This window comes from Crocuta crocuta, unplaced genomic scaffold, assembly GCF_008692635.1.
Source record: "Crocuta crocuta isolate KB4526 unplaced genomic scaffold, BGI_CrCroc_1.0 scaffold65, whole genome shotgun sequence".
Classification (NCBI taxonomy): domain Eukaryota; kingdom Metazoa; phylum Chordata; class Mammalia; order Carnivora; family Hyaenidae; genus Crocuta; species Crocuta crocuta.
The window spans coordinates 3,942,696-3,970,433 of record NW_027530683.1 but is presented as its reverse complement, the minus strand read 5'-3'; the positions used below and the strand labels follow the sequence as shown (position 1 = coordinate 3,970,433).

The 27,738-nt window shown below is 38.1% G+C and overlaps 2 protein-coding genes across 3 annotated transcripts in view; one reads left to right on the top strand and one right to left on the bottom strand.

The window, feature by feature from the left end:
• Positions 1–421: 421 nt before the first annotated feature.
• PPP2R3C (protein phosphatase 2 regulatory subunit B''gamma) lies at positions 422–24,648 on the bottom strand. Of its 2 annotated transcripts, XM_077769220.1 has the most exons (14): positions 24,340–24,643; positions 21,765–21,959; positions 19,446–19,573; positions 16,771–16,875; positions 15,587–15,699; positions 14,435–14,532; positions 12,490–12,560; positions 9,882–10,014; positions 9,395–9,450; positions 9,244–9,319; positions 8,387–8,523; positions 6,124–6,261; positions 3,008–3,067; positions 422–718 (listed from the first exon to the last, which is right to left on the bottom strand). In XM_077769220.1, the coding sequence occupies exons 2-14, from the start codon at positions 21,802–21,804 to the stop codon at positions 530–532; spliced, it is 1,344 nt and encodes a 447-aa protein (XP_077625346.1). In that variant the 5' UTR covers positions 21,805–21,959; positions 24,340–24,643; the 3' UTR covers positions 422–529. The 2 variants fall into 2 exon arrangements, with proteins under 2 accessions (XP_077625346.1, XP_077625345.1); XM_077769219.1 differs by lacking the exon at positions 21,765–21,959 and having other exon boundaries at positions 24,340–24,648.
• A 337-nt stretch (positions 24,649–24,985) lies between these two features.
• Positions 24,986–27,738, top strand: part of PRORP (protein only RNase P catalytic subunit) — a 149,489-nt gene continuing 146,736 nt past the window's right edge. Inside the window, exons 1-2 of the mRNA XM_077769222.1 lie at positions 24,986–25,027; positions 25,379–26,653. Coding sequence (XP_077625348.1) covers positions 25,665–26,653 — 989 coding nt within the window. The 5' untranslated portion in view covers positions 24,986–25,027; positions 25,379–25,664. The remainder of the gene's footprint in view (positions 25,028–25,378; positions 26,654–27,738) is intronic.

The window sequence follows — 27,738 nt, the reverse complement described above, 5'->3', positions numbered from 1 at the left end:
AAAAATATAATAGTGTTTTTAATTAAAATATTAACTTGAATACTTTTTATTGGAACATCCTCAAAAGAAACATCATGTCCAAAGACTTCTAACCTAGAAATGAAATGGTTATATTCTAATGAATGGGTAAGTTTGTAATCTATGATACACTTAATGCTTCAGAAGACTCAAGGTTAAGTGACCACATATAAATTATCCCTCAAATATTCAAATTCTTAATGTCTAATGTCAGAAATATCCCATGAAAAATTCCTTTATTTCTGAAGATTATACAGATTTAAAGTGGACTCCTACGTTCACCAAATCACACTTGCCATATTTGAGCTAAGTGGAACCAGAATTAACTACCTCCTAAAACATTTCGTTCTATTGCTTCCCAGCTACTGCAACCAAAATTCCAGTAACCAGAGCATGCGCTGTGTTCTATATCCATAAAGTAGTTTATTTAGGCAGTTTCTAAGGTTGCAGCTTGAAAGGTTTTGCACGTAGCATTCAAGCTTATCTTAACGAACAGTCAGTCTTTGAGAGATCATGTATCATCAAGGTCTGCAGAGTTTTCATTGTCATTTGCAACAAGGGCTTCTCTGTTCTCATAAGTCCAGAAGCCATTCAGATCGATTAGAATGGTGGTGACTGTGTCTCCTTGATTACTGTTGATTAAATCCTGAAGAGAGATTTTCAAAGGATCCTTTGGTTTAACCATGTCAAAGATTTCATCCTGTGAGAGAGAGAATTAAATACAATGAAATCTGGTACCGGATGAACTTAATTTCTATCATACAGTGATGTGAAATTCAAGGCTGACACTTGTCCTCATTTTTTTCTTTTCCATTTAACACAGGCAACTCCTCTTCTCCAATTACAATCAGAATTTTACTGGAAGATTTTTTAGGTATGTGGTAGCTATTGTAAAAGGCAAAGAAACTGAGACTCAAGAGTTTCATCAGATCCAAGCTATGTAGCTAATTAGTGGCAAAACTAATGCCGTGTTCTTTGAATACATGTTAAGTATTTTATACTTTTCTGTTGTCTTCCAATTCTTGGTAAAGCAAGGTCTTGATTTAAGTACAAACTCAGCTCAAACTAAAAAATGCTTCCAGAGCCAAGATAATGACAAGGCTTCATTTCCAGTATTGATGTCAACCTTTTATACTCTGGATCTAAGATGGGTGGTGGGTGGGGAAGATTTGGTATTAAGGAATTCCAGAATGACCATGAAATTGTGCTAGAATTTACTGGAATAGATGGAAAAATCTCTTCTATGAGACACATCTATATGAATATTTATAAGGAATTAGGTACACGTTTTCTAATCTTTTTGAGTAAAATTACTCAGGATTTAGTAGCATTTAAAGAGGGAGATTACATTTTAAAGAGATTAGAACAATTCAGGTAAATGGGGGCGCCTGGGTGGCTTAGTCGGTTAAGCGTCCGACTTTCGCTTGGGTCATGATCTCGCGGTTCGTGGGTTCGAGCCCCGCATCGGGCTCTGTGCTGACTGCCAGCTCAGAGCCTGGAGCCTGTTTCAGAGTCTGTGATTCCCTCTCTCTCTGACCCTCCCCTGCTCATGCTGTCTCTATCTCTCTCCTAGAACTAAATAAAACATTAAAAAAAAAAAAAAAAAGAACAATTCAGGTAAATGAACTGTATGAGCTTTTAATCTTGTATGTTTGTGAAATGTCCTTTTCTAGGTTAGTGGCAATTTAAACTGACTAGTTCTTAGGTTGCCTGTTGCATAGTTTCACATTTGTTCATTTATAATAAACCAAAATAGCCCTTATCTTCTATTTAATTAAAACCAGATGGGTTACGTTACTACATTACTTAGCCTGAACCAGATTCTGTACTGGATACTGAATGTTTTTTATAGCTGGTAAAGTCTACAAAAATGCTAAGTAGCATGTATTTCACATAGTCTTAGTTTTCATATTGTAGGACCGATGTTTCCTTAATAATATTAAAGCAAGTAAGACCTTTGAAGTAGATTAAAAAAGTGCCCACACCTAAATACAGTCGACTCTTGAACATGGATTTGAAATGCATGGGCCCACTTAGACATGGATATTTTTGATAAATACAGTATACTGTAAACGTATTTTCTTTTCCTTACGATTTTCTCTAAGTTTTTTCCTCTAGCTTCATTTTAAAAACTATAGTACATAAAACGTATACAAAATATGTGTTCACTGACTGTTTATGTTATTTATGTGAGGCTTCCAGTCAAAAGTAGGCTATTAATAGTTAAGTTCTGGGGGAGTCAAAAGTTATACTTGGAGGGGGCGCCTGGGTGGCTTAGTCGGTTAAGCATCCAACTCTTGATTTCAGCTCAGGTCATGATCTCATGGTTCCATAGGATCAAGTCTGGCATGGGGCTCTGCTGACAGCGCATAGCCTGCCTGGGATTCTGTCTGCCTCTCCCTGGCTCACAATCATGCTCTTTTTCTCTCTCAAAATAAAAATTTTTTAAAAAGTTATATGTGGATTTCCAACTGCTTGGGCAAGGCTGGTGGGGTGTTGCCCCTAGCTCCTGTGTTGTTCAAGGGTCAAGTACAGTTACCAAGTTAAAAATTCATTTTAACTTGGAATAGGCTGCCAAGGGATGCAGGTTATATTCATTCTCTTAATTTTCAATCAAAATGAGTGTTTCCAATGAAAATACAGGATGACAATGCTAAAATCATTACCTATACAAATCATTAGTTGAAGTGTAGTCTCAGTTTCTAATGATTGAAATACTGGTTCAGAACAAATAACAGCAAATACCTGATTTCATATAAAAGTTTCTTTCATATAATATTTCATTTTATATGATTATCTGGTGATAATCTGGTATTACATATACCAGTAATACTGGTGATTATCTTGTATTACATATATTAAAATAAAAGGTAGAGAGCCTGGCTGGCTCAGTTAGCAGAGAATGCGACTCCTGGTCATGAGTTCAAGCTCCATGCTGGGTGTAGAGCTTACTGAAAAGAAAAGAAGAAAAAAGAAAAGAAAAGGTAACCTTGACATCTTGAAATGAAACAGGATCTTGTCCATGGATTTTCATTAGTTCCTGTATGGCCTGTATGGATAGAAATAGGTCTGTAAATAAAAAATGCACAACAGCCCCCTTCCTGTCCCATGGTCCCTTTCTAGTTCCACTTCCTTTTCCTATCAGACCACAAGCCTTAGCATTTCAACCACCCTTACCAATATTCTTAACTTCCTTGACCCTGCTTCCATCCAGTCAGCAAAACTTAAACAATTTCAACCTTCTGGGATCTATAGTTTCCTACTGAGAATTCCATAAAAAGTATCCAAGACTATAGATTTTTGCTACTATGTAGGAAATACTATGTTCCAACCTCAGAATGGCCTTTATATGGCCTAGCAATTATTCTGTTATGCCTGATCCACTCATTTTCCAGGAATGCTGTTCATACTTCCACCATTCGTTAAGACACCCAATCTGCCACCTCTGCCTCCCACCCTATACTTTGCCTTCTACTTCACAGAAAAATATGGAAACAAAAGTCCCTCAAACTCTTCTCTTTTATAACCTTTAACAACAAAAAACCCCTCCTAACTAAAGCAACTACTGTGATCCAGTTGGACTAATAAATATTTTAGGTGAGAGTCATTCACTGGAAAATTCTTGGTAAATAGTCAAATAAATACATTGTAGGTGCCTACTCTGTAAGTGGTGCCACCGGTATCAGTGTGTGCACAGTGCATCTCTTTGAAGTAGAGGAGAATCTCTGAGTATACCCACAGCTACTAGAGGGGTAGACCTGGAGATATATCTAGAGTGCACCATCTAGGTCCACCATTATAACTAGGATATTGATGTACAAAGACTTTATGAACGGCTTAGGATTACAGGACTTAGTACCAATACATAATTACTTTAGCCCATAAAACCAAGCCTAAATATTTTGATAAAATAAATGCATGTATAAAAAAAATTTTTTTTTTTTTGAGAGAGCAAGCAGGAGGGACAGGAGGAGAGAGAGAATCTTAAGCACAGAGTTTGACTTCATGGCTGTGGGATCATGACCCGAGCTGAAATCAAGAATCGGACACTCAAAGTGAATGAGCCACCCAGGTACCCCAATATAAAATATTTGACAAAATTTAGTATTCTAAGAGAGGATACTGTAAAGAAATCCTTATGAAAAAGGGCTAAGTGTTTAATTTCCAAAAGATGTATGTACTGTTTTCCTAAAATTGAATCTTATTGAATAGGTCTGACTAAAGTGGGGGATCCCTATGATGAGTTGGTATTACATTCTCAGATTAGCCATGGACTCAATTTTTCAAGAAAGTATACCAATACTATAATTGTAATTTATCCTAATATTTGCAGTCATTACTACAGGAAATCATAATGGAAGTTTTAGGGAATTTAACATGAAACTTAGAAATATATAGTATGAAATTAAGAAACCAAATTGTGATTTTTTTTTTATTTTTATTTATTTCTAGGAGAGAGAGAGAGACAGCGTGAGCAGGGGAGGGTCAGAGAGAGAGGGAGTCACAGACTGAAACAGGCTCCAGGCTCTGAGCTGGCAGTCAGCACAGAGCCCGACGCGGGGCTCGAACCCACGAACCGCGAGATCATGACCTAAGCGAAAGTCGGACGCTTAACCGACTAAGCCACCCAGGGGCCCCCCAAATTGTGATTTTTAAAATATCCCAAATTTTTAAATGGAAAAGAGACAGCCTCTGGGAAAAAAATGGTTTATGACAAAGATGTGAAAATGTCATTTTTATTGTTAAAAAAAAAGCCATTTCTCTACTGTTGTCTTAACCATATAAAAATTAGTCTTCTAAAAACTGTGTAAATAAGGGGCACCTGGGTGGCTTAGTCGGTTAAGCGTCCGACTTTCGCTTAGGTCATGATCTCGCGGTTCGTGGGTTCGAGCCCCGTGTCGGGCTCTGTGCTGACTGCCAGCTCAGAGCCTGGAGCCTGTTTCAGAGTCTGTGACTCCCTCTCTCTCTGACCCTCCCCTGCTCACGCTGTCTCTCTCTCTCCTAGAAATAAAAATAAAAAACATTAAAAAAAAAAAAACAAAACTGTGGAAATAAGACAATGGAATGAAATACTACTGTACAAAACTATTCTAGATAGAAAAGTCATCAAATTTAGGAACGATCTGTCTTAAAATTGCAGACATTGCTACTTTTATACCTTGTGCATCTGAATGCTTATCAGAAAAGATACAATCAAATTTTCCTTCAGAACTCATCATGATACTCTCTGAGATCACCTAAGGCACAACATAAGTACTTCAACAATAATGTTTTCATGCTGAAATGTGGCACACAATTCTAGCCAGTTTTAAAATTATTATTCCTATATTTAAGTTCCTTTTTTTTTTTTTAGTTTATTAGAGAGTGCATGTGTGACACAGGGTGAGGGGCAAGAAGGAGAGAGAGAATCCCAAGCAGGCTCTGGGCTGACAGCATAGAGCCTGATACGGGGCTCAATCGCATGACCTTTGGATCATGACCTGAGCCGAAATCAGATGCACAACTGAATGAGCCACCGAGGCGCCCCTACCCAGTTCTAAAATTATTTTAAATATAATAATAAGGGGTGCTTGGGTGGTTCAGTCAGTTAAGCCTCTGACTTTGGCTCAGGTCATGATCTCAGTCTGTGAGTTTGAGCCCCATGTTGGGCTCTGTGCTAACAGCTCAGAGCCAGAAGCCTGCTTCAGCTTCTGTGTCTCCCTCTTTCTGTCCCTCCCTCTCTCATACTCTGTCTCACTCTCAAAAAATGAATAAGCATTAAAAAAACAAAAAATACTTAATAATAATACTAATATTTTTATAGCACAGCATGTAAAAGAAATCTACTACTACCAAAGCCTGTAAAACTTCTACCTTTTCTGAATTGTTTAATTGAAGCTTCTGTAGCATTTTACACATTAGTTTTTGATCACCAAAGGACAGAATTTCTTATGCATATCTGTATCTCCATGTCCAGTATAACCCAATATATTTACACTTTTTTAGTGTTCTACAACTAATCAAATCAGCTTTTAGTCTATTTAAATAGAAAAAAATCAAAACTAAAAGCAGGCCTGATTTTTTTCTAACATCTGTTAGTAAACCTTTATGTTAAATGAGACTTACCCTAAAGAAGTAATTAAGTGAAAAGACATTCAGATATCCTTTGTTCTCAATATCAAGTAATTTGAAAATATACTGCAGAGCTGCAGGTTCTTTTCGATTCTCTAACGCAAGAACAAAGTCCAGGTAGGTCTTATAATCCTATAGAAAAGTAAAGGATGTTCATTAGAAGACTTATTTAGAATTAATTTTTCAAGTGAGTATCTAATGATTTGAAGCTATTTTACAATCAAAGATGGCAATTTTTTTAAAATAAGAAATGAGATACCCATTTGTATACTTAACATTGGTTTCTAGGAATTCTACATAGCAGTTAATCTGTACTGGGGATAGTTTGGGGGACACAGCTTATTTTCTTATGAGAGATTTTTTAAGGAGTAATTTTCTTTGATTATGCCTTTGACATGGACAGGACAGTGACCAAGCTATTGTACAATGCCACTAAATTAGTATCTTCATTTCAGTGTGGTCACTTTGGGAGAAAAAAAGGTTTATTTGGAATGAGTAGTATATTTAGTTACTTTGAAATATTGTTTAAATATTTTTAAATCAGATGATTTCCAATAAGAAGCCATCTTAAGAGTATCAGATATTCTATGGTGAAGTGAAACTGTTCTCATCCAAAGGAAAAAAAAAAGCACAAATGAAAGCTAGAATGACATAAAGAGAACAGAAAGCTTTCTCTACAAAAAAGGGATACTCAGATTACTGTTTTTGCATGGTGAAAAGAACACTTGAGAGATTCTTACTTAGAAAAAAAAATTTCATTCTTGGAAAATACTTTTTTAGAATAAAATTAAGAATTTCTTTTTGGGGCGCCTGGGTGGCTTAGTCTGGTTAAGCGTCCGACTTTCGCTTAGGTCATGATCTCGCGGTTCGTGGGTTCGAGCCCCACATCGGGCTCTGTGCTGACTGCCAGCTTTGAGCCTACAGCCTGTTTCAGTCTGTGACTCCCTCTCTCTCTGACCCTCCCCTACTCATGCTGTCTCTCTCTCTCTCCTAGAAATAAAACATTAAAAAAAAAAATTTCTTTTTGCATAAATTACAGTATAAAGAGCTAAAGAGATGCAGCCTCATCATGATCTAACTGCATCCACAGTTGAAGCCTCTGGTTTACTTGATTCACCAGGAGTCATTATAATAGTACAAGCTCCTCACTCTGAGGTATAGACAGCTGTTAGAGTCACAAAGCAGAGTTTCTGCACTTCTTCCACCCTTTTCCTATGCCACTGGCTATCAATGGAGTTATTCAGAAAACTCCTATTAAAGCTAAATGATAAAACCAAATACCCCAATATTCTACTGACAATATGACCATTTCTTAACTATCATTCATTTGGCAATTCATCAGATCCTTAATATGTGTTTTTAATAGCAAGGACAGGGATTTTAAAATGCTAGAGGGGCACCAGGGTGGCTCAGTCGGTTAAGCATCTGACTCTTAGTTTCGGCTCAGGTCATGATCTCATGAGTTAGAGACCCACATTGGGGTCTGTGCTGACAGTGTGGAGCCTGCTTGGGATTCTCCCTCTCTCCTCCTGCCCTTTCCCTCTGTGCTCCTGCTCTTTCTCAAAAAAAAAAAAAACAAAAAACAAAACTTAAAAAAAATAATAAAATGCTAGTTAGAATTTCCTTAAGTATTTTGCATTGTTGTGACAAAAGGACAGGTGCATATTAATTGTTAGGTACTAATACAGCCACTTACAGAAAGTAATACAACCTGATTCTTAGATTTAAACTATGGCATCTGTGGTATTATACCTGACCTGATAATTTAAAGAATGAATCCTCTATATGAAAACAGTCAATAGGATTTGACAATTTTTGAGACTTTTGTTTTCTCACTAGTCCATACTCTTCAGGGGAGGTGGGCAGAGGATGGACTAAATGGGTGATGGGTATTAAGGAGGGAACTTGCTGTGATGAGCACTGGGTGTTATATATAAGTGATGAATCACTAAATTCTACCCCTAAAACTAATATTACACAGTATGTTAACTAACTAGAATTTAAATAAAATCTTGAAACCTTGAAAAAGAGAGGCATATTAATAATAAAATGAAAATATTAAAATTTTCTATTTGTCCTGAGTCCATGTTTTAAAGTGATACCTTAAGATCAAAGGCTCCAAAACTCAAACAATTTGATTAGTTCAGACTTTTTAAGATACTGATGTAAAAATAATGCTATATCACATCAAGAAAAGGGTTTGTGGAAATTGTGGGAGCCTAAATTTTTAAAATTTATCAGAGATTTGAACTGCTACCATTTCTCCATCATAAGTGAGACACTCCTGGAAAACACGATCTAAGAAGACATTGGTCATGGTGGCTGTTCCATAGCGGGAGAGTTCTTCTTTACTCAGCATGCCATTGTGATCCTTATCAAGATTCAAATACTGGCCTTGGGAAGAAAAATGATAAAAAGACATTTATGACAAAAATGAAATTCTAATTAGAAGACAAAAGAATAAACACAAAATATTCTTTCTATTGGCTAATACTTTGATTTTAACTATATTAGGGTAGTGCTCTAAGATCAACTACCGCTGGACTCTCTATCATACCACCCCTTGAGCTAGAGCCAGTCCAAGAAAACCCATCCTGAAGGCCAAGGCCTTTGCGCTATTTCACATCATTATCTGTTTCAGTGTGCAGCTATTTAAAACTTTCCTAGCTTTTGAAATTAGAGAGATAGGGGTCAATAAAAAGCACTGAAATGCTAGTACTTGAAAGCAGAGATCAAGGATGCCAAAATGAGTCAGAAGACCACCCAAGAGAATAATGTAGCAGAGTGATGAAATTAAAGAAAAAAGCAAACAGTCCCTAGAACACCTGCCTCTGGATGTTGACAGCAGTGACATTTTATCACAATGCAAGATAATAGTTGTTGTTCATAATGATGCTTTTGAGTCAATAAGAAAGGGTCAAATTACATTCTGTATGTTCTATTAAAGAGTAAGAAAATGACAAGTAAATTTTAGCAATTTAGAATACTAGATCATAAGGTAATTAGAATACTTTGATCCTAAGCTAAATTAGCCTATGTATAAAACTGTCCTTTGAACACCAATTAACTGAGAAAAGGATAACTCAAATTTTAGCATTACGATAGGAGGCATACCATAAACCCTTAGGGCAGAAGGTGCAGAAAACCAATTAGTTTCTTGACTCTCTTTGGACAGTTCCTCATCCCTTAACTAAATAAACACAGACATAATTAGAAGACAGTAACTGTCAAGTGATATAATTAAGTATTTTAAAAACATATTTACCTCCAATAAATCATCTAGGAAGCTGCATGCTAAAATATCTTGAATTTTAATCTTCCCTTCAAAGAACAAACACAATTTCATTTAAATAAAAAAAGAGCAACTCAATTTTATAAACGTATTATTTTAGAAGAGTAATCACACAATTGGTACTTTAAAGTTTCATATTTTACATCAAAAAGAACCAATTCTCTGTATATTACATAACAGGAATAACAAATATCAGAATAACTGGCTTTTTAGAACTGGACAGAGACACTGATTAACCAATTCATATACCATTTTAGAGATGATGAAACTCTTAAGAGGTTAGGTGATATGCCCAGTGTCACACAGCTGGTTATAGATGGTGCAGATAAATCATAAAAGATATTTATATATTAAGGGCAATGACATGTTAGAAAAATAAATGACATTTTCATGACTTTTCTCTGCTTATTAAGATTTAGAATAGTATCTTTATAATATCTAAGATAAGATTTTCTTTTACCTGTTCTTAGAGGGTCTAAAAAGAAGAAGAATTTCCTAACTGCTGTACAAACATAAAAGGAGTAAAAAGACTTTTCCAGCCCATCTAATTGTGGCAAGGTAGGGATAAGTTCCAATATGTAGTTTTCTAAATCCTGAAAGAACAAAACAAATCAAAACGTTAAAGTGTTAATGTCTGACCCTGTTTCTTCATTAGACACTGGATGCTGAATTTCAGTTCTAAAAATCATTCAGCATTAATAGTATATTAGTGAAATAAAATCTTATGTCAGTGGTAAAACTTATATTGTGTTTCTACCAATTTACTTTTTATTCCAATTTAACATATTTTTGAGTAGGTAATATATTCTACATAATTCCAAATTCAAAAGGAACAATAAGTATTCATTGAAAGTTTCCGTGTCTATTTCCTCTCCCCAGAGGTGACCTACATTATCAGCTTCTGATCCATCTTCCCAAAATAACTGATGCACATACAAACCAATACATATATGTGCATATTTCTCATTTTCTTTTTATGCAGCATATAGTTGTATACTATGCAAATTCTTCTGTATCTCGCTTTCCTTACTTAACAATATACTTTGCAGTCATTCAATCCTGGCTCTCAAGGAGTTTCTTGTTTTAATTTTTTAATTTAACAAATTTTTAAAATATTTATTTTTGAGAGAGAGGGTGCACATATGCATGCAAGGGAGAGAGGGGCAGAAAGAGACACAGAATTTGAAGCAGGCTCCAGGCTCTGAGCTGTGAGCACAGAGCTTGATGTGCGGCTTGAACTCACAAACTGTGAGATCAATGACCTGAGCTGAGTGAGCCACCCAGGCACCCTGAGGTTCTTGTTTTGTTTTAATATAGTTTATTGTCAAATCGGTTTCAATATAACATCCAGTACTCCTCCCAACAAGTGCCCTCCTCCATGCTCATAACCCGTTTTCCCTGAGGTTCTTATTTTTAAATAGCTATGTATTTTTTCATTGTACGGATATACCATAATTTGTTATTTTTGCTCTCTTTTCATTTTATTTTTAATTAAATTTTTTATTAATTTATTTTTAAATTTACATCCAAGTTAGTTAGCATATAGTGCAACAATGATTTCAGGAATAGATTCCTTAATGCCCCTTACCCATTTAGTCCATCCCCCCTCCCACAAAACTCTCCAGCAGCCCTCTGTTTGTTCTCCATATTTAAGAGTCTCTTATGTTTTGTCTCCCTCCCTGTTTTCATATTATTTTTGCTTCCCTTCCCTTATGTTCATCTGTTTTTGTATCTTAAATTCCTCATGTGAGTGAAGTCTTATGATATTTGTCTTTCTCTAATTTTGCTTAGCATAATACCCTCCAGTTCCATCCATGTAGTTGCAAATATGTACCATAATCCATTTAACCAGTCTTCTATTGCTGGACATTTAGATTGCTTCTAATCTTTTGTGATACTAAAAACAATACTATACAATATATAGAGACAATATACTCTATACAATATATAGAGACAATAAGCTAATTTTTCATTCACAGATATTATGAGAAAACATGGGACATAATTTCTGTAAGTGGAATTGCTGGGTCAAGGAATGTGCATGTTTATTTTTGATAGACACTGGCAAACTTTCCACCTTGCCCAAAAAGCCCACACCCATTTTACACTCCCACCAGCAATGTGAAGGCTAAACCAACGGCTCCCAGCTTGTGCCCCAGGAATGCTTCAGTGAACACAGGGGTGCAGCAGGATATTTTCAAAATATCAGGAGAAAAGTGACATCTGCCAAAGAGTACATAACAGATGTCAGCTATGAGCTCAAGGTAGTTTGCATTTTCAACACTGAGATATGTGCTTTTTAATGACATCAATCTTTGCAAAGCTAGGTTCTTGATGGTTGCTATGATAAAGCAAGTCCACAGGAGAATTAGTGTGGAACCGAAAATGAGGATGACTGTCCAATCTAATTGCCAGGTTTGACTACCCATACTTTGCCCCATGGGCACAGATTTCATTAGTAATTATAATTTAAGAATGAAGCAAAAATATTACTTTTCTACTTTATATGTATTATTTTTTTAAATGACTAATACAATAACAAACTTAATGAAAACTTTCATAAACTGTTTAGAACCAGCTGGTTAATAAATGGAACTGTTAGGTGTTTCTTTTGATGCAGAGGCACTATGCAAAAATTACTGGATACTAAGGGCACCATGAATTGAGAGTTTGGGAAACCACACTCCATTTTATATTCCCTTCTTAAATGCATTATCAAACTTTTTAATCTTTGTCAGACTGAAAAATTCCTGGCCCTGACATTTATGGCACTCATGAATAACCAAAAGCTTTCCTCTTTTTCTTCAATGAGTTTTAATGCTGTTAAAACACTATATTCTTTTTATTTTTGAAAAGCTCTTTTTAATAGTTGGGGAAAAAAGTTGGAGAAAAAGAACCAAAAAAGGAATTTTTGTGGTCAATACTCATTTTTAAAGTTTGTTTTTGTTTTAGAAACATGTTATTTGTAAAAACAAAAACAATGTTAGAATCACCTATAATCCAACCAGTAATAACTACTACTACTATTTTGGTGTCTACAGTAGTTATTAAAGTAGGTTAATACTTACAGATTCCCGTAGGTAACCTTGTCCAGCAACATCATATAAACTGAGTCCTATTCTTGTTTGATGAAGCCAAACTGACAATACATAAGATGAAATGTAATTTTAAGATCTGTTCTTTAGCATATATTTGAATAAAAGGAGATAAACAGCTAGATTAGAGGACAAACTAGTAACTCTACCAATATACTTCTCACACATATATTACCCCAAAATTGCTTGTAACAAAATATACCATAGAATTGTGGCAGATATGACCAATTCTACCTTGCCTAAAGACAATAAAATTGATACCCTTGAGACTATTGTCCTTTACCCATTAAACTTGGTGTTTCAACAAAAAGGGACAGTGATTGTAATGTTATGCCTTCAATGAAGGTACATTTATTCTAGTGGGGTTAATTACTATGACTAAGTATTAGTTAAAAGTCATATATCTAGAACTTCACAGACCTTTATGGAACTTAATAGGAATCATAACAACTCCAGGTTGTTTAATAAAAACTCCTAGAATGTGATGCTACAATTCTGAGTTTGAAACTATCCTCAGGCAACTCAACCTATAATACAACTGACCCTTGAACAACATGTGTCTGAACTGTGTGGGTCCACTTATACACGAATTTTTTTTTTTCAATAAATACAGTATAGTACTGTAAATGTACTTTCTCTTCCTTATGATTTTTTTTTTTTAAAGTAAGCTTCATGCCCAGTGAAGAGCCCAATGCAGGGCTTGAACTCGATCCTGAGATCAAGACCTGAACTGAGATCAAGAGTCAGAGATTTAACTGACTGAGCCGCCCAGGCACCCCTCTTTTTTAAGTAATCTCTATACCCAACATGGGACTCAAACTCACAATCCTGAGATTAAGAGTTATACACCCCACTTAACTGAGCCGGCCAGGTGCCCCACCTTACAATTTTCTTAATAACATTCTTTTCTCTAGCTTACTTTCTTGTAAGAATAGAGTATGTAATACATGTAACATATATACTATGGATTAATCAACTGTTTATATTATTGGTAAAGCTTCCAGTCAACAACAGGATATTAACAGTTCAGTTTCGGGGGAGACAAAACTTACACTCAGATTTTTGACTACACAGGAGGTCAGTGCCCCAACCCTTGTGTTGTTCAAGAGTCAACTATATATTGATGAAATAGAATTACCAGTGAATTAAAATAATTTAAATCACCATACATTAAAACTCTTATTTTAGCTCTTAATATATAGCATTATTTATTTATTCAGAGAGAAAAAGAGAGCATACAAGTTGGGGAGAGGGGCAGAGGGAGAGAGAATCTCAAACAGGCTGCATGCTCAGTGTGAAGCCCAATGTGGGGCTTAATCCCATGACTTTGGGATAATGACTTGAGCCAAAATGAAGAGCTGGATATTTAACCTACTGACCCACCCAGGCGGCCCTGATAATTTTAGCTAGTATCTTTAGGATACATGTTTTTGTTTTGTTTATAATAATGAATCCAAATTGGGGCACTCGGGTACCTTAGCTGGTTATAAGCATCCAACTTCAGCTCAGGTCATGATCTCATGGCTCATGAGTTTAAGCCCTGCATTGGGCTCTGTGCTGACAGCTCAGAGCCTGGAGCCTGCTTCAGATTCTGTGTCTCCCTCTCTCTGTGCCTCCCCCAACTCATGCTCCCACATTCTCTCTCTCTCTCATACACACACACAAAAATAAATAAGCATTAAAAATTTTTTTAAATAAAATAATGAACCCAAATTTAGGGTAAGAAGTCTCAGCTCTAGTAAATTCCAAGACAGAATTGGAAAATAAGAAAACAATTCTGGGTCAAAAGATAAGAAATTCTGCTATTTAGACTTACTAAGAAAGTTGTTTCAGATGGAAGGAGGACTATAAAAGCATATACCAAAAACTCTTTGATTCCCAGATAAGAGGAGTTTAAGCACAATGAAAATGAAATCACCTTTTCTCATGACATAATTGAAGAACTGCATAATAGAAATTCTCCCGTAAGAGTCTGTATGAAGGAGTTTAGCAAAGACTTTTGCTGTAAAAAACTGCCTAAGGAAAGGAAATAAAGATTAAAATCATCTGCCAACATAATATAAAAATGACTTCTTTTTTTTTTTTTTTTTTTTTAAATTTTTTTTTTAATGTTTTTTATTTATTTCTAGGAGAGAGATAGAGACAGCATGAGCAAGGGAGGGTCAGAGAGAGAGGGAGTCACAGACTGAAACAGGCTCCAGGCTCTGAGCTGGCAGTCAGCACAGAGCCCGACGCGGGGCTCGAACCCACGAACCGCGAGATCATGACCCAAGCGAAAGTCGGACGCTTAACCGACTAAGCCACCCAGGCGCCCCTATAAAAATGACTTCTATATTGCATTAGCTAGCAATAGCATGAATCCAAACAATTAAATATCAAAATGAAAAAAATCAAAGGGAGAATCATGGCTCAAAACTTAAAATATTAAGTCACAGATCTTTGTATTTTATCATCCTAAGAATGAAATCTGGCCATGTGTAGCAGCAACATGGATGGACTTTGAGGGTGTTATGCTGAGTGAAATAAGTCAGGCAGAGAAGGACAAATATCATATGTTTGCACGTATAGGAGGATTAGGAGGAACTTAACGGAGGACCGTGGGGGAGAAGGGGGGAAATAGTTGGGGAGAGGGAGAGAGGCAAACCATGAGAGACTCTTGAATGCTGAGAACTGAGGACTGATGGGTGTGAGGGGCGAGGGGGGAGATTGGCATGAGCACTGAGTATTATATGGAAACCAACTTGACAATAAACTATTTGTAAAAAAATAAAATAAAAAATAAAAATTCAAGTATAATTAACCAAAAAAAAAGCCCATACTGTTGTAAATAAATGTACTATATATATATATATATATATGTAGTTGTATAGTATGTAAATATACCATATTATGAACTATTATTTATTTTAATAACTTCACCAATGTAATTTTTTGACTAATTTTATTAAATTTATTAATAACTCAAATGGACTCAAACTGTCACACCACTCTTATATTTTCATTAACATTTATTTGAGGCATTTAAAATACTTAACATAACGTACTCCTTTATTAATTATACTATTCTTACCTGCACTTTGGTCCAGCCTTTTCACCAACTTTCAAAAAATTTTCATAATTAATCATTGCTTCCTCTCCAATCATAGGTGGTGTTTGGTGCTTATCCAGCAAAAACCATAAGTTCTTAGGAGAATTAGAGAAATGAAGATGTTACAGTAACAAAACAAAATTTAACATTAGTTAAATGTGTTATCCCTATTAAAATGATAGCCTGATAGAAGTTTAATATTAAGATGAATCCCATCCCCTATTATCCTTTTGATTACTAATAACATAATACAACCAGCTAGCAATAGCTAGCATTTATTGAATGTCTAAGTTTAAAGTTTTCATATACAGTACCTCCTTAATCCATATAACTATGTGACGTAGACATTGTTATCTCTACTTTACAGATGAGATTTGGAGCATAGAAATGATAAGTCCATTGCCTAAGATCACAGAGCTTGGCTAGGATGTGAGCCCCAGTGTCTTTTTTTTTTTTTTTATGTGTATTTATTATTGAGACAGAGAAACAGAGAATGAGTGGGGGAGGGGCTGAGGGAGAGGAAGACAGAATCTGAAGCAGGCTCCAGGCTCCAAGCTGTCAGCACAGAGCCCGACGTGGGGCTCGAACCCACAAACTATGAGATCATGACCTGAGCCCAAGTCGGACGCTCAACCAACGGAGCCACCCTGGAGCCCCCCCAGTGTCTTGACCCTACACTGGTGACTCTCAACTTTGGCCTCATGTTAGAATCACCTAGGGACTTTAAAACTTTTTTTTTTTTAACGCTTATTTTTGAGAGAGAGACAGAGAGAGAGACAAAGACAGATAGCATGAACAGGGGAGGGTCAGAGATAGAGGGAGATACAGAATCCGAAACAGGCTCCAGGCTCTGAGCTAGCTGTCAGCACAGAGCCCGATGCGGGGCTCGAACCCACGAACCATGAGATCATGACCTGAGCCAAAGTCGGACACTTAACCGACTAAGCCACCCAGGCACCCCATTACCTAGGGACTTCAAAAAACAAAACAAAACTATCTTTGGGAGAACAGTGCCTAGGCAAGCTCTGTGGCTGATTTTGATAAGAATTATTGCTCCAGGGCCTTCACCCACTCTGCAGTAATGGCTCCATTAAGAAACCCTGAGATCCTATATGACTAGTACAAATAAGAAATGGCTAACATCCAAAGCAACCTTTTATACTTACCTGTAATTCTTCATTATCTAATAGTTCTCTGCTTTTCCTCTGCAGAAAGACAGCTCTGGATTCTTCTCTTAATTTTTGTAGTAAGACTTCATCTTCAGCTGGCAGCTAAAAATACACTAGAGTTAATTTCTATGCCTAAATTCTAGACTTTTGGATTATGTAAAATATATTTGGCCTCAGAAAATAAGTACATAAAATAAGTACACATCCTCAAATTACTTTTTGTATTTCAATTTTGCTTAACTTCAAGATATTCACTTAAAAAGTTCATTTAGGGACACCTGGGTGGCCCAGTCAGTTAAGCATCCAACTTTGGCTCAGGTCATGATCTCATGGTTCATGAGTTCAAGCCCTGCATCAGTGTAGAGCCCACTTCAGATCCTCTATCCCTGCCTCTCTCTGCACTTCCTCTGCTCACATGCACACACACTCTCTTCCTCAAAAATTACATTTCTTAAAAAGTTCATTTAACAAAAAAAGATCCACAGAGGATTCAATGATCAGCAAGACCAGATCCCTTCCTAGAAAGAACTAATAGCCTAGCCCAAGTTTCATTTTATATTCTCAGAGCACTCTTTCCACTATAACCTTAGTCTGACACAGAATTAAATTAGGACTAACTGAAGATAGACTGCCTTAGCAGAGTATGCCTTTTGAGCCTAGATGACCTTACTTCTTGGAAATGGTTAAGCCAGTGTCTATTGTGTTCACCTCCAAGTAGAGGGTCTGCCCACTGGGGTGATTTCCATAAACAAGGCTTAAGAATGACTCATTCCAATTCAACTTCAAACAATTTACTCCAAGGATTTCTTCTTCTATATCCCTGCCCCATTAAATGTGGCTAAGTAACCATAATCCAAATTAGCCATGGTTTTTATGTTTCATCTACAAGAATTAAGATGCCATCCCTCCCATGAAAAGGAATGGGGAAGAAAGAAGCATCAGGAGGTGAGGCTGGGGCTGAGACTCTGTGTTCCAGTAGCTAGTCAACCAGCTAATAAGCCAAGGAGAGACGTGGTGACCAAAGATAATAGGTGGTTTCTCCAAAGCTGTGGAAAGATGGAGAGAGAAGAGGAAAGAACATCCCAACAATCAACATCTGCAGACAGGAAACCATCTGGGATCTGGGAGAGGTCACGGTGAGGAGGAAACAGAAATTGGGACATAGGGGATTCCCTCAGGAACCACAAAGGAGAGCCAAAGGTTAGTACTGGAAATACAGGAAAAGCGAGTCCTGGGCTCAGAAATGGGGTCATATCAACATCTAAGGGCTGTTCCTGGGTTAGTAAGATACGATTTCATAATCCTGATTAAATGAGATCATGAATATAAAATGCTCTGAAGTACATCAGCACTCAATAAATGTCCATTCTCTTCCTGGACCCCCAAGACTATTGAAAATTTTCAGCTGTCTAGTGGACTCTGTTTAAGAAAGCATGAAATGCAAAAAGCAGAAATATGTATGATATCCCATTTTTGTTATACATGTACACAAAAGTATGTAGAAGAATTCATGCAAAAATACTTTACATCCCTGTGCAATGTTATGGGAAAATATCAGCTGTATTTTCTCTTTTCCATGACAAATGTGGCTTAGTTACCTAATTTGTTTTACAAGGTTTTATTTTTAAGTAATTTCTATACCTGATATGGGGCTCAAACTCATGACCCCAAGATCAAGAGTTGGATGCTCTACTAATTGAGCAAGCCAGGCACCCCTCGTCATGTAATTCTTAAAAGACTGGGAAACGGTATTATAAAAAGGTTTCCAATAAAAATGGTTCATTTGGAAAAAACTTATATTAGTACGTTGCTCCTACTTTCTTTGTAAATAATGTTATAATTGAGTTAAGGTAGTGGTTTTAAGAGACATTCTGGGGGCGCCTGGGTGGCTCAGTTGGTTAAGTGTCCAACTTTGGCTCAGGTCATGATCTCATGGTTTGTGAGTTTAAGCCCCACATTGGGCTCTCTGCTGACAGCTAGCTCAGAACCTGGAGCCTGCTTCAAATTCTGTGTCCCCCTCTCTTTCTGCCCCTCCTCCACTCATGCTCTGTCTCTCAAAAAACAGATAAATGTTAAAAAAAAAAAAAAAGACATTCTGCTAAAATTACATTAACTTTTCTACAGTGGTCACATTTTACATAATACTAAATAGGTCTTATTCCTTCAACTTCAGCTATAAGTAGCTTTCTTAAGGTCTTACTGTGTACTAAAATCTTTTTCAAAGACTTTATGATTTTGGCACGAGGAAACAATGAACTCTAACTCTTCAAGTTTTCCATTTTAATGTTTTTCAGTTCAACCTTGAGCAAAATGTATTATACTTTACATCAGGAGTAAAAGACAAATGTTAAAAACGGTGATCAGCCCAAGTAAACCTAAGTCTTATAAAAAAACAACATAATCCTATAGAATAACTACCAGAAATATCCATAGGAAAAATCAGGAAGAAAAAGCCAATAACACAAAAAACGGGGGCCAGGTAACAACTTTGTGTTCTTATACCAATTTATATCACTCTGAGATTTTATCAATTCCAAAACAATAAGATCAACAAGGATAAATACATAAAATTTAAAATATAATCCTGTATTTATATAAAAGATTCTGATTCCATTTTAAAAATTAAATTTCACTTATAAACTATGTAAGACATTTGCTTAGATACCACTTACCCTATAATAAAACCGGGGAATGGTTTTATAGAATTCATTTGTGTTTTTCCTATCTCCTTTCCATTCCGAGTAGTATTTGGTAAATAAATCCATTTCTTCATCTTTTAATTCTTGTTCACTTTTTTTTTCTGGTAACAAAATAGATTAAAAGGGGATAAGCACTTTTAAAATCAGTATTTTTGGGGCACCTGGGTGGCTCAGTCAGTTAAGCATCCGACTTCGGCTCAGGTCATGATCTCATGGTTTGTGGGTTTGAGCCCCACATCAGGCTCTGTGTTGACAGCTAGCTCAGAGCCTGGAGACTGCTTCAGATTCTGTGTCTCCCTGTCTCTCTGACCCTCCACTGCTCACGCTGTCTCTCTCTCTCAGAAATAAATAAAAACATTAAGAAAATTTTTTAAATCAGTATTTTCTACTGCAGGGTGATTACAGTGCAAAAAAGACATTCAAAATCGTGCTTAGATACTGAACATTATTAATTTTTTGGAAATAGCAAGAATCACTATCTTCAACTGGAAAAAAAGTCCCCTGCACCTTCAACCATATCTCAGCTGCTCCTTCCACTTCTTTTTCTTTTTATCACTATACTTGTCTCTTCCTCAAGTCACTGCCTCTCTTACAGACTTCTGGCATGTTGATGATTCATTCCATCAAAGGTACTTACTGAGCACCTACTATGTATAGAACACTTAGACATGGGGGGCTACAGTGGTAAGAAAACAGACACACCCCCTTGACCTCATGGAGTTTCAGCCTTGAAATCACTGTTCAAACACTACCTACTGCAAACCCCTTCCATCTGAAGCTCAGATCTCAGGATGCTTTTACCTTCCAAACTGCCTGCAGCTGGCCTATAACCATCTCATTTAGTCAGTCTGCCACAGTGTGGACCATAGCAACTGGTGTGGTGCTCTTCACCTCAATGCCTTGCAATCATCAAGGAAGGAAAAATGTTTATGGTATTAACCATGACACCTCAACTCTGGAGACGGGTCACCTCTGTCACTCAGTTCCATGACAAGTCCACAGATCTTAGCTGCTCCTAAATATACTAACCTTAAACTTAAATAAAATCGTAAACTCTCATATACTCTCAGATAACTTTTCTCTCCTGGTTATTCAAAACCTCACTGTCCTAAAACTCACACTTCAGCCTCACTGAAATCTTCAATTCTGGGATCTAATTTCTCAATAGACTTACTCAATAGGTTTACTCTCATCTTCCTGGTCTCACTTCCTTCCAATATGCCTACAGTTGTTCCCCTAAACCTCTCTTATGCCTGCATTTCTGCCACATGTGCCATGTTAATTCTTGGAACACACTGTCAATTCTCTTATTTTCTGACCATTTATTTTTATTAATCTTTCTTCCTCATTTCAACTTTTGTAATGTGACGTCTAAGTCCCAAATGTATGTCACTAATCCAGACATTGCTCATGAACTCTAAACTCATACATTCAAAATAAAATAATTTCATCCTTACACTCCAACGTATCTAATAATTTTCCCATCCCTCACCCTACTACTCTTCTCCTAATTCCATGTTCCAATCCCAGTTAATGGTACTCATCCAGTCACCCAAGCCCAAACCCCTAGAGTCATTTTCATTATTTCACTCACTCTTTTTCACTCAACTATTCTGGGGATACACAAGTATATGTGTGAGTGGACACGTGCACATGTGTCTATACCTACACAAAGCTTTCAACAGTGTCTGGGAAAGCTTCATGGAGATGAAACTGAGCAAAAAAAAAAAAAAAAAAAAAAAAAAGAAGAAGAAGGCAAGGAAGCAGGCTATCCAGATATGCTGGGAGAAGGGCATACCAGGCAAGAAAACAGCCAGTGCTAAGGCCCTAAGATAGGAGTGCACCTGGCATGTCCAGGGAAGAGGGAGGCAGTCAGTGTGGCTGTAGCAGAGTGAGCCAAAGGAAATAGTAGATGAGGGAAGGCAGATTAATGGGAGGTAAGGCCACTAGTTCATTGGAAGGACACTGGCTTTTATACTGGTGAGGGAGAGAGCAGAAGCAATTAGGAGGCTAATGAAGTAATCCAGGTGACAGATGGTGGTGGTCTGGATCTTGGTGGCTGCAATGGAGGCAGTTAGGAGTAAATACTCTGAATATATTTTCTTTTTAGTCCCAGGATTTGCAGACACACTGGATGTGGATATCAGAGAAAAAAAGAGCAGTTGAAGATATCTCTAAAGACTTTGACTTGAGCAGATGAGGATGCCAATATCAAAGATGGGGAAAGCTACAAGTGAGCAAGTTAGAAAGGAAAGCAGGAGTTCAGTTTTGGACAAGTTAAGATTAAGATACCTATTACAGGGGTGCCTGGGTGACTCAGTGGGTCGAGCATCCGACTCTTGATTTCAGCTCAGGTAATGACCCCAGGGTTGTGGGATTGAGCCGCGCACTGTACTCTGTACTGGGCTCTGCACTGAGCATGGAGCCTGCTTAAGATTCTCTCTCTCCCTCTGCCTCTCTCCTGGCTTGTGCTTGTGCTCTCTCTCGCTAAAAAAAAAAAAGATAGCTATTAGGACCAAGTGGCCATGTCAAGTAGGCAATTAGATATAGGAGTCTGGCATTTGGGAAGCGGAAATACACATGTAGGAGCCAAAAGCAAATATACAGTATTTAAAGCCTTAAGAATAATGGCTAATTTCACCACGGACATGAGTGTAGATAGTGAATATAATAGAAGCTGACCAAGGACTTAAGCTTTGGGCACTCTGATGGTAAACTGCTGGGGAGAAGACAAAGATAGAGAAGGGATGACTGGTGAGATGGGAAGTAAGCTAAGGGAGTGTGTCTCCCAGAAACCAAGAGAGAAAAGTATGCTTAAGAGAAGAGTGAACTACTATATCCCTGACAGGGACTGCTGGCAGGTCAAGGAAAGCGATGAATAAAAACTGACCACTGGAACCACACAGAGATCACTGATGATCTTGGCAAGCAACATTTACAGCATAGATTTAATCAACAATTCTTTTAACAAGCATTGCTATAAGAGGAACAGGGAAATGAGGCACATCTTAGAAGCAGAAGCTTAAGACAAAGTTTCTTTAAGGTGAAAGAAATATCGCCATGTTTATATACTGATGGGAATGACTGAAAAAGAAAAACTGATGCAGGAAAGAAAGAGTGGACAATGGCGAGTACACCTTTGAATAGGCAAAAATGGGATTTAGCACACTAATGAAGGAAATAGCCTTAAACAAGAGCTGTACAACCTAAATGATTTACTTATTATTTTATGTATCATCTCTCCCAACACTAAAGCTTAAGTTCTACAAGGTCTTTTTTTGTTTGTTTTGTTAACTGCTATAGCCCAGAACAGTACTTGGCACATAGCAGGCATGCAATGGAGTGAGTTTATGAGCAAAGCAGAGGAAGGGGGCATGTGGGTGGCTCAGTCGGTTAAGCTTCCAACTTCTGCTCAGGTAATGATCTTGCAGTTCCTGAGGTCAAGCCCCACACTGGGCTCTGTGCTGACAGCTCAGAGCCTGGAGCCTGCTTCAGATTCTGGGTCTCCCTCTCTCTCTCTCTCTGACCCTCCCCTGCTTGCGTGCGCTCTCTTTCTCGCTCTCTCTCTCTCTCTCTCTCTCAAAAAATAAGTGAACATTATAAAAAAATGTTTAGGGGCGCCTGGATGTCTCAGTCAGTTAAGCGACCGACTTCGGCTCAGGTCATGATCTCACAGTTAGTGGGTTGAGTCCCGCATCGGGCTCTGTGCTGACAGCTAGCTCAGAGCCTAGAGCCTGTTTCAGATTCTGTATCTCCCTCTCTCTCTGACTCTCCCGTGTTCATGCTGTTTCTCTCTCTCTCTCAGAAATGAATAAAAAACATTAAAAAAAATTAAAATTTTTTTAAAAACTGAAGAGGAGGAGGATGTACAAGCACATGTAACTTTTTGGTAAGTTTTCCTATAGAGGGTGCAGAAAACTGTAGCAAAAGCTGGAAGGTGATGTGAGAAGTAATGTTTTTCTTACATGGAGTATATTATAACATGTTTGTGTCAGAGTTGATGGAAATGATCCAGTAGAGAAGGAAAATCTGATGATAGCTGAGAGAAGAACAGAACAGGGTAAATTCAGTGAATAAAAGGAAGAGAGCATTATCTAACGTGGGAGTGGAGGAACTGTCTCAAACAGGAGCACGGAGAATTGGTTCATTTTAACAGTGAAGGCAGAGTGTATGGCATCTATGGTGAGGAAAGGGCTGATAGAAATGGTAAATGGGAACAGCTGAGGTTTTTCTTTTCTTCCAGCAGGATATACTGGAGAACTGGATGTCTGGAAGATGAGAACTGCCAGAACTGAGTGTAAGGAAACGAGGAAAAAGTGTAAATAAATGACTGAAACACTTACTTTTAGGTTCATGCAGATGAATTAAAAGTGAGACAATTTACCATGGTTTCGTTTTTCTCCAGCCGCTTTTGGCTACCCGGAGGGCACGTGTTGAAATAGTAAACACAGTTTTAACCAAGGTAGTAAACAAACAAGTGTAAAGGTGAAGGCAAATGGTAAGGAAAACACAGATTACGAAATCTAAGATAAGGAGGGAAGTAAAAAGTGTGATAGTAAGAAGGCATAAGATCGATGGATTATAGGTTATGGTAGGATCGAAGAGTTGTTGGAACTGGGATTTTTATTCCTCAAAAGCCTAGGTCAAGGCTACGTTAAGTTGGTGCTCTTCATTCTGCAACTCCCTTTCCCGGGAAGTGCGGATCAAACCTTTCAGTAACCCTAAATCACAGTCCAACTGCCTTTGTCAAGATAGCTTTCATAGAAGCGTAAACTGCGGGTCCCAGTAGCTGCTCCTCCTCGATCTCCCCCCATCTTCAGGAATTTAGGGCCTGACTACCTCTGCGAGCAGCCCCTCCCAAACTCACTGTTAGTAGCGGTGTTGGGCGTCCCTAACCGCCGGCGAAGAATTTCTTTCCAGTCCATGGCTGACTCCCGCGCAGCAGCTCCCGCATTTGCTGTTTACTAACCGCTCCACCCTCTACCAGCCCAGACAGCAATCACCGCCCAACCTCGTAAAGGTCAGGAATACTCAACCGCCATGTTGGACATGGGCGGAAGTCGGCTGAAGAGGCAAACAAACGATTATGGCCACTGCGGAGAAAACGGCGATCACTTTAGCAGCGGGGAAAGCCCACTTGAAAGAGACGGGGGAAAAAAATCCTCCGCAAGCCAGCACCCAACTTCACCAAGTCCAATTTTATAGGTGCAGAATAAGGAAGCCCCAAAACGTGGGGCTTAGGCGCGTGTGTACCACGTGACTCAGGAGTTCTTAGTCGTTTCCGGGACGTGGGGGGGGTGCTTTCTTCATTCACAATTTCTTTTCAATGTTCATTGGTGACATCTAGGGGCCCTAAAGCTTCCCTGAATATAGCAGACGTCTTCAGCAGACGCTTCTGCCACTAAAAGCCTCAAAATCGTCTTTCTACCGCCGTCAGGCCCAGCGGAACGCCTGCGTCTGGTTCAGTCACGCCCCCACGGTAGAGGTCCTCGCGGTGCATTGTGGACGTGGTAGTTTCCGCCGCGTTTATGGTTGCGTTAAGCGTGAGTGCTGAGGTGAGTTGTTGAATGGAGTGAACTTTGTTTATGATCGGTTCGTACACAGCAGCCAGTGCCCCTTGGGTACTTCCCTTCCTTACTCGGCTCTCTCCCCATCTCCCCGCCCTCATATCCTCACCTGACGCCTTTGGCTGCCCGGGAGGGTTGTCATGCAGGGCCGTGGGCCCTAGACTCGGGCTTTAGCCGCTATCCATGCGGCTCCTAGGTCTGGGGTTGGGGTCTCCTGGTCGCGGTTTTCGACCTTAAGCCCTTCCGTCAGCAAGGCCCCATGGGATCCTGACTCTTTTCAGGGGCAGTTGTGATCCAGGCGAATCAAACTGGACGGACCTCCTTGTGCTTTTTCCTCAGGTTCACAGGTTTATCGGGCACCAGAAGATACCAGCCCTATCCCCGGGTTCTGGGACTTGTGACTGACTTTGGCTGTCCCTGGATGGTTGTTTAATGGAGAGAACTCCACAGACTTCGTTGCATTAAGTAGCCCCAAAGCAGATCCGATTTGTCTGTGAGAAAATGAAAATCCTCTTTTAAGTTTTGCTTGGATTCTCTGCCCCTCACTCCCAATTCCTTAGTTATGCAGTAGAAGTAGGGGCTTAATGAACATCTGTCTCAGTATATCTGGTGCTGATCTCAGTGCATGATGACTTTCTGTTTCACTGGTATTCGAAGCCTTCCTAAGCTTTGGAAGAGCAACCCATACCTTGGCCTAGGCCCAGGACACTCTTATCTCTCTCTCTCTCTCAAAGACTATTATGGCGTCAGGAACCAACAGAAGTGGTTTTCTCTTAAAGCAGTGTCTCTACAAAATACTAAAGCAGTGAATCTTCTGATTGCCAAGGCCAGATATCTCAGGAAAGGAGATGAAGACCCTAATAAGCAAGTTTCTTCTGATTCCCATCTTTTTGCAGCTGGAGCAGCTAAGAAAAGGTCACAAATGAATCCTCAGAGGGAAGATCATGCCTTGCCACCTATGAGGAATACTATTCAACTTCCAACAAGACCTTTGAATTCAGAAGAGTGGGATAAACTCAAGGAAGATTTCAAAGGAAAGGCTAATTTTGAAAGTTGGATCATTTCACAAATGGCTCACTACCATAGCTCTATAGATGTGGCCAAATCTCTGTTAGCCTGGGTAGCTGCAAAAAACAATGGTATTGTAGGCTATGATTTGCTGGTTAGGTATTTGTATCTTTGTGTCTTTCATAAACAGATATCAGAAGTTGTTGACGTCTATGAAATCATGAAAGCCAGATATAAGAGGTTAGAACCTGGAGGGTATAGCCTTCTCATCCAAGGATTAATCCACTCAGACAGATGGAAAGAGGCCTTACTGCTGTTAGAGGATCTCAAAAAAGTCATGATCCCTTCAAGAAAGAACTACAATGATTGTATCGAGGGAGCCCTCCTTCACCAAGATGTAAACCTAGCTTGGAATTTGTATCAGGAATTGTTAGGTCATAATCTTATTCCTATGTTGAAAACTTTAAAAGCGTTCTTTGATTTTGGAAAAAACATCAAAGATGATCAGTATTCAAACAAGCTACTTGACATTCTTATGTATCTAAGAAATAATCGTCTATATCCTGAGGAATCATTTGCACACAGTATAAAAACATGGTTTGAGAGGTAACTTTGATTTTTTTTGTATGTATGTTTTTAATTTAATACCTATACCTAAAAGCAGCTGCCTCCTTTTGTTGTTGCTGAGGATTACTCTATTCAGATTATACTTTTTTTTCCTTCTTTGAGATTCGTTTCTCCTTAAAGACAACATTTTCTCTCTTTGGAAAAAGTATAGCATAAACAAGTTGTTGTATTCTCCATTGATCACATGAAAGGAAAATTATAGAGCACTTGTATGTTTTTATGTATTTTTTCTTTTTAGAAGGATCATCTGTTTTCTTCTGCAGTGTTCAGTATGATGTACTTACCAATAGTACTTATGGCTGGAATTTATAGCAAGAAAACTGGAGCTGTCTTTGGATCACATTAGTATTTTTAGAAGTTCTTCTGAAACCTAGTAACTGGTATCTGTATGCATTTCGTCTGTTTAACCTATGCATTTCATCAGGAAAGCCTGATCAGACATGATATGCAGGTGTTAAAAATGGAAAATCTCATCGTTCCAGTTCATTTTGGATCTTTCCACCATCCAGCTGTTCTCTCCAAGGCTCTCTGCTTTCCCTTTGCTTTTATTCATGTTCCTGGCTATGTCCCTATTTATTGCTTCAGTCTTTTATTCACTTATTCACCACTAATTTTTCTTAGGCTCTTTCATAAAGATTCATTCCTTTTCTGTTTTTCTGTTTTGCACTATATATACATATTTACATATATGCATACATACATATACATATATATATATTCTCTTCACAGAGCTTTGAAGTAGCAATCATGCTTAATTATCTTATTTAACAAATTTATTGAATATGAGTGGAGGAGCTAGATTGTAAAATTCTTTGAATGCCAAGGATTTGGGATTTCATTCTGTTACCTTGGAGTAGAGTTTTAGAAAGGTAACTGCTGGGGCACCTGGCTCAGTTGGTTAGGCATGCTGCTCTTGATTTTGGCTCAGGTCATGCATGATCTCAGGGTCATGAGACTGAGCCCTGTGTCAGGCTCTGCGCTGAGCATGAAGACTGCTTAAGATTCTCTCCCTCTCTTTCTGCCCCTTCTTGCTTGCATGTGCATTCTCTGTCTCAAAAAATAAA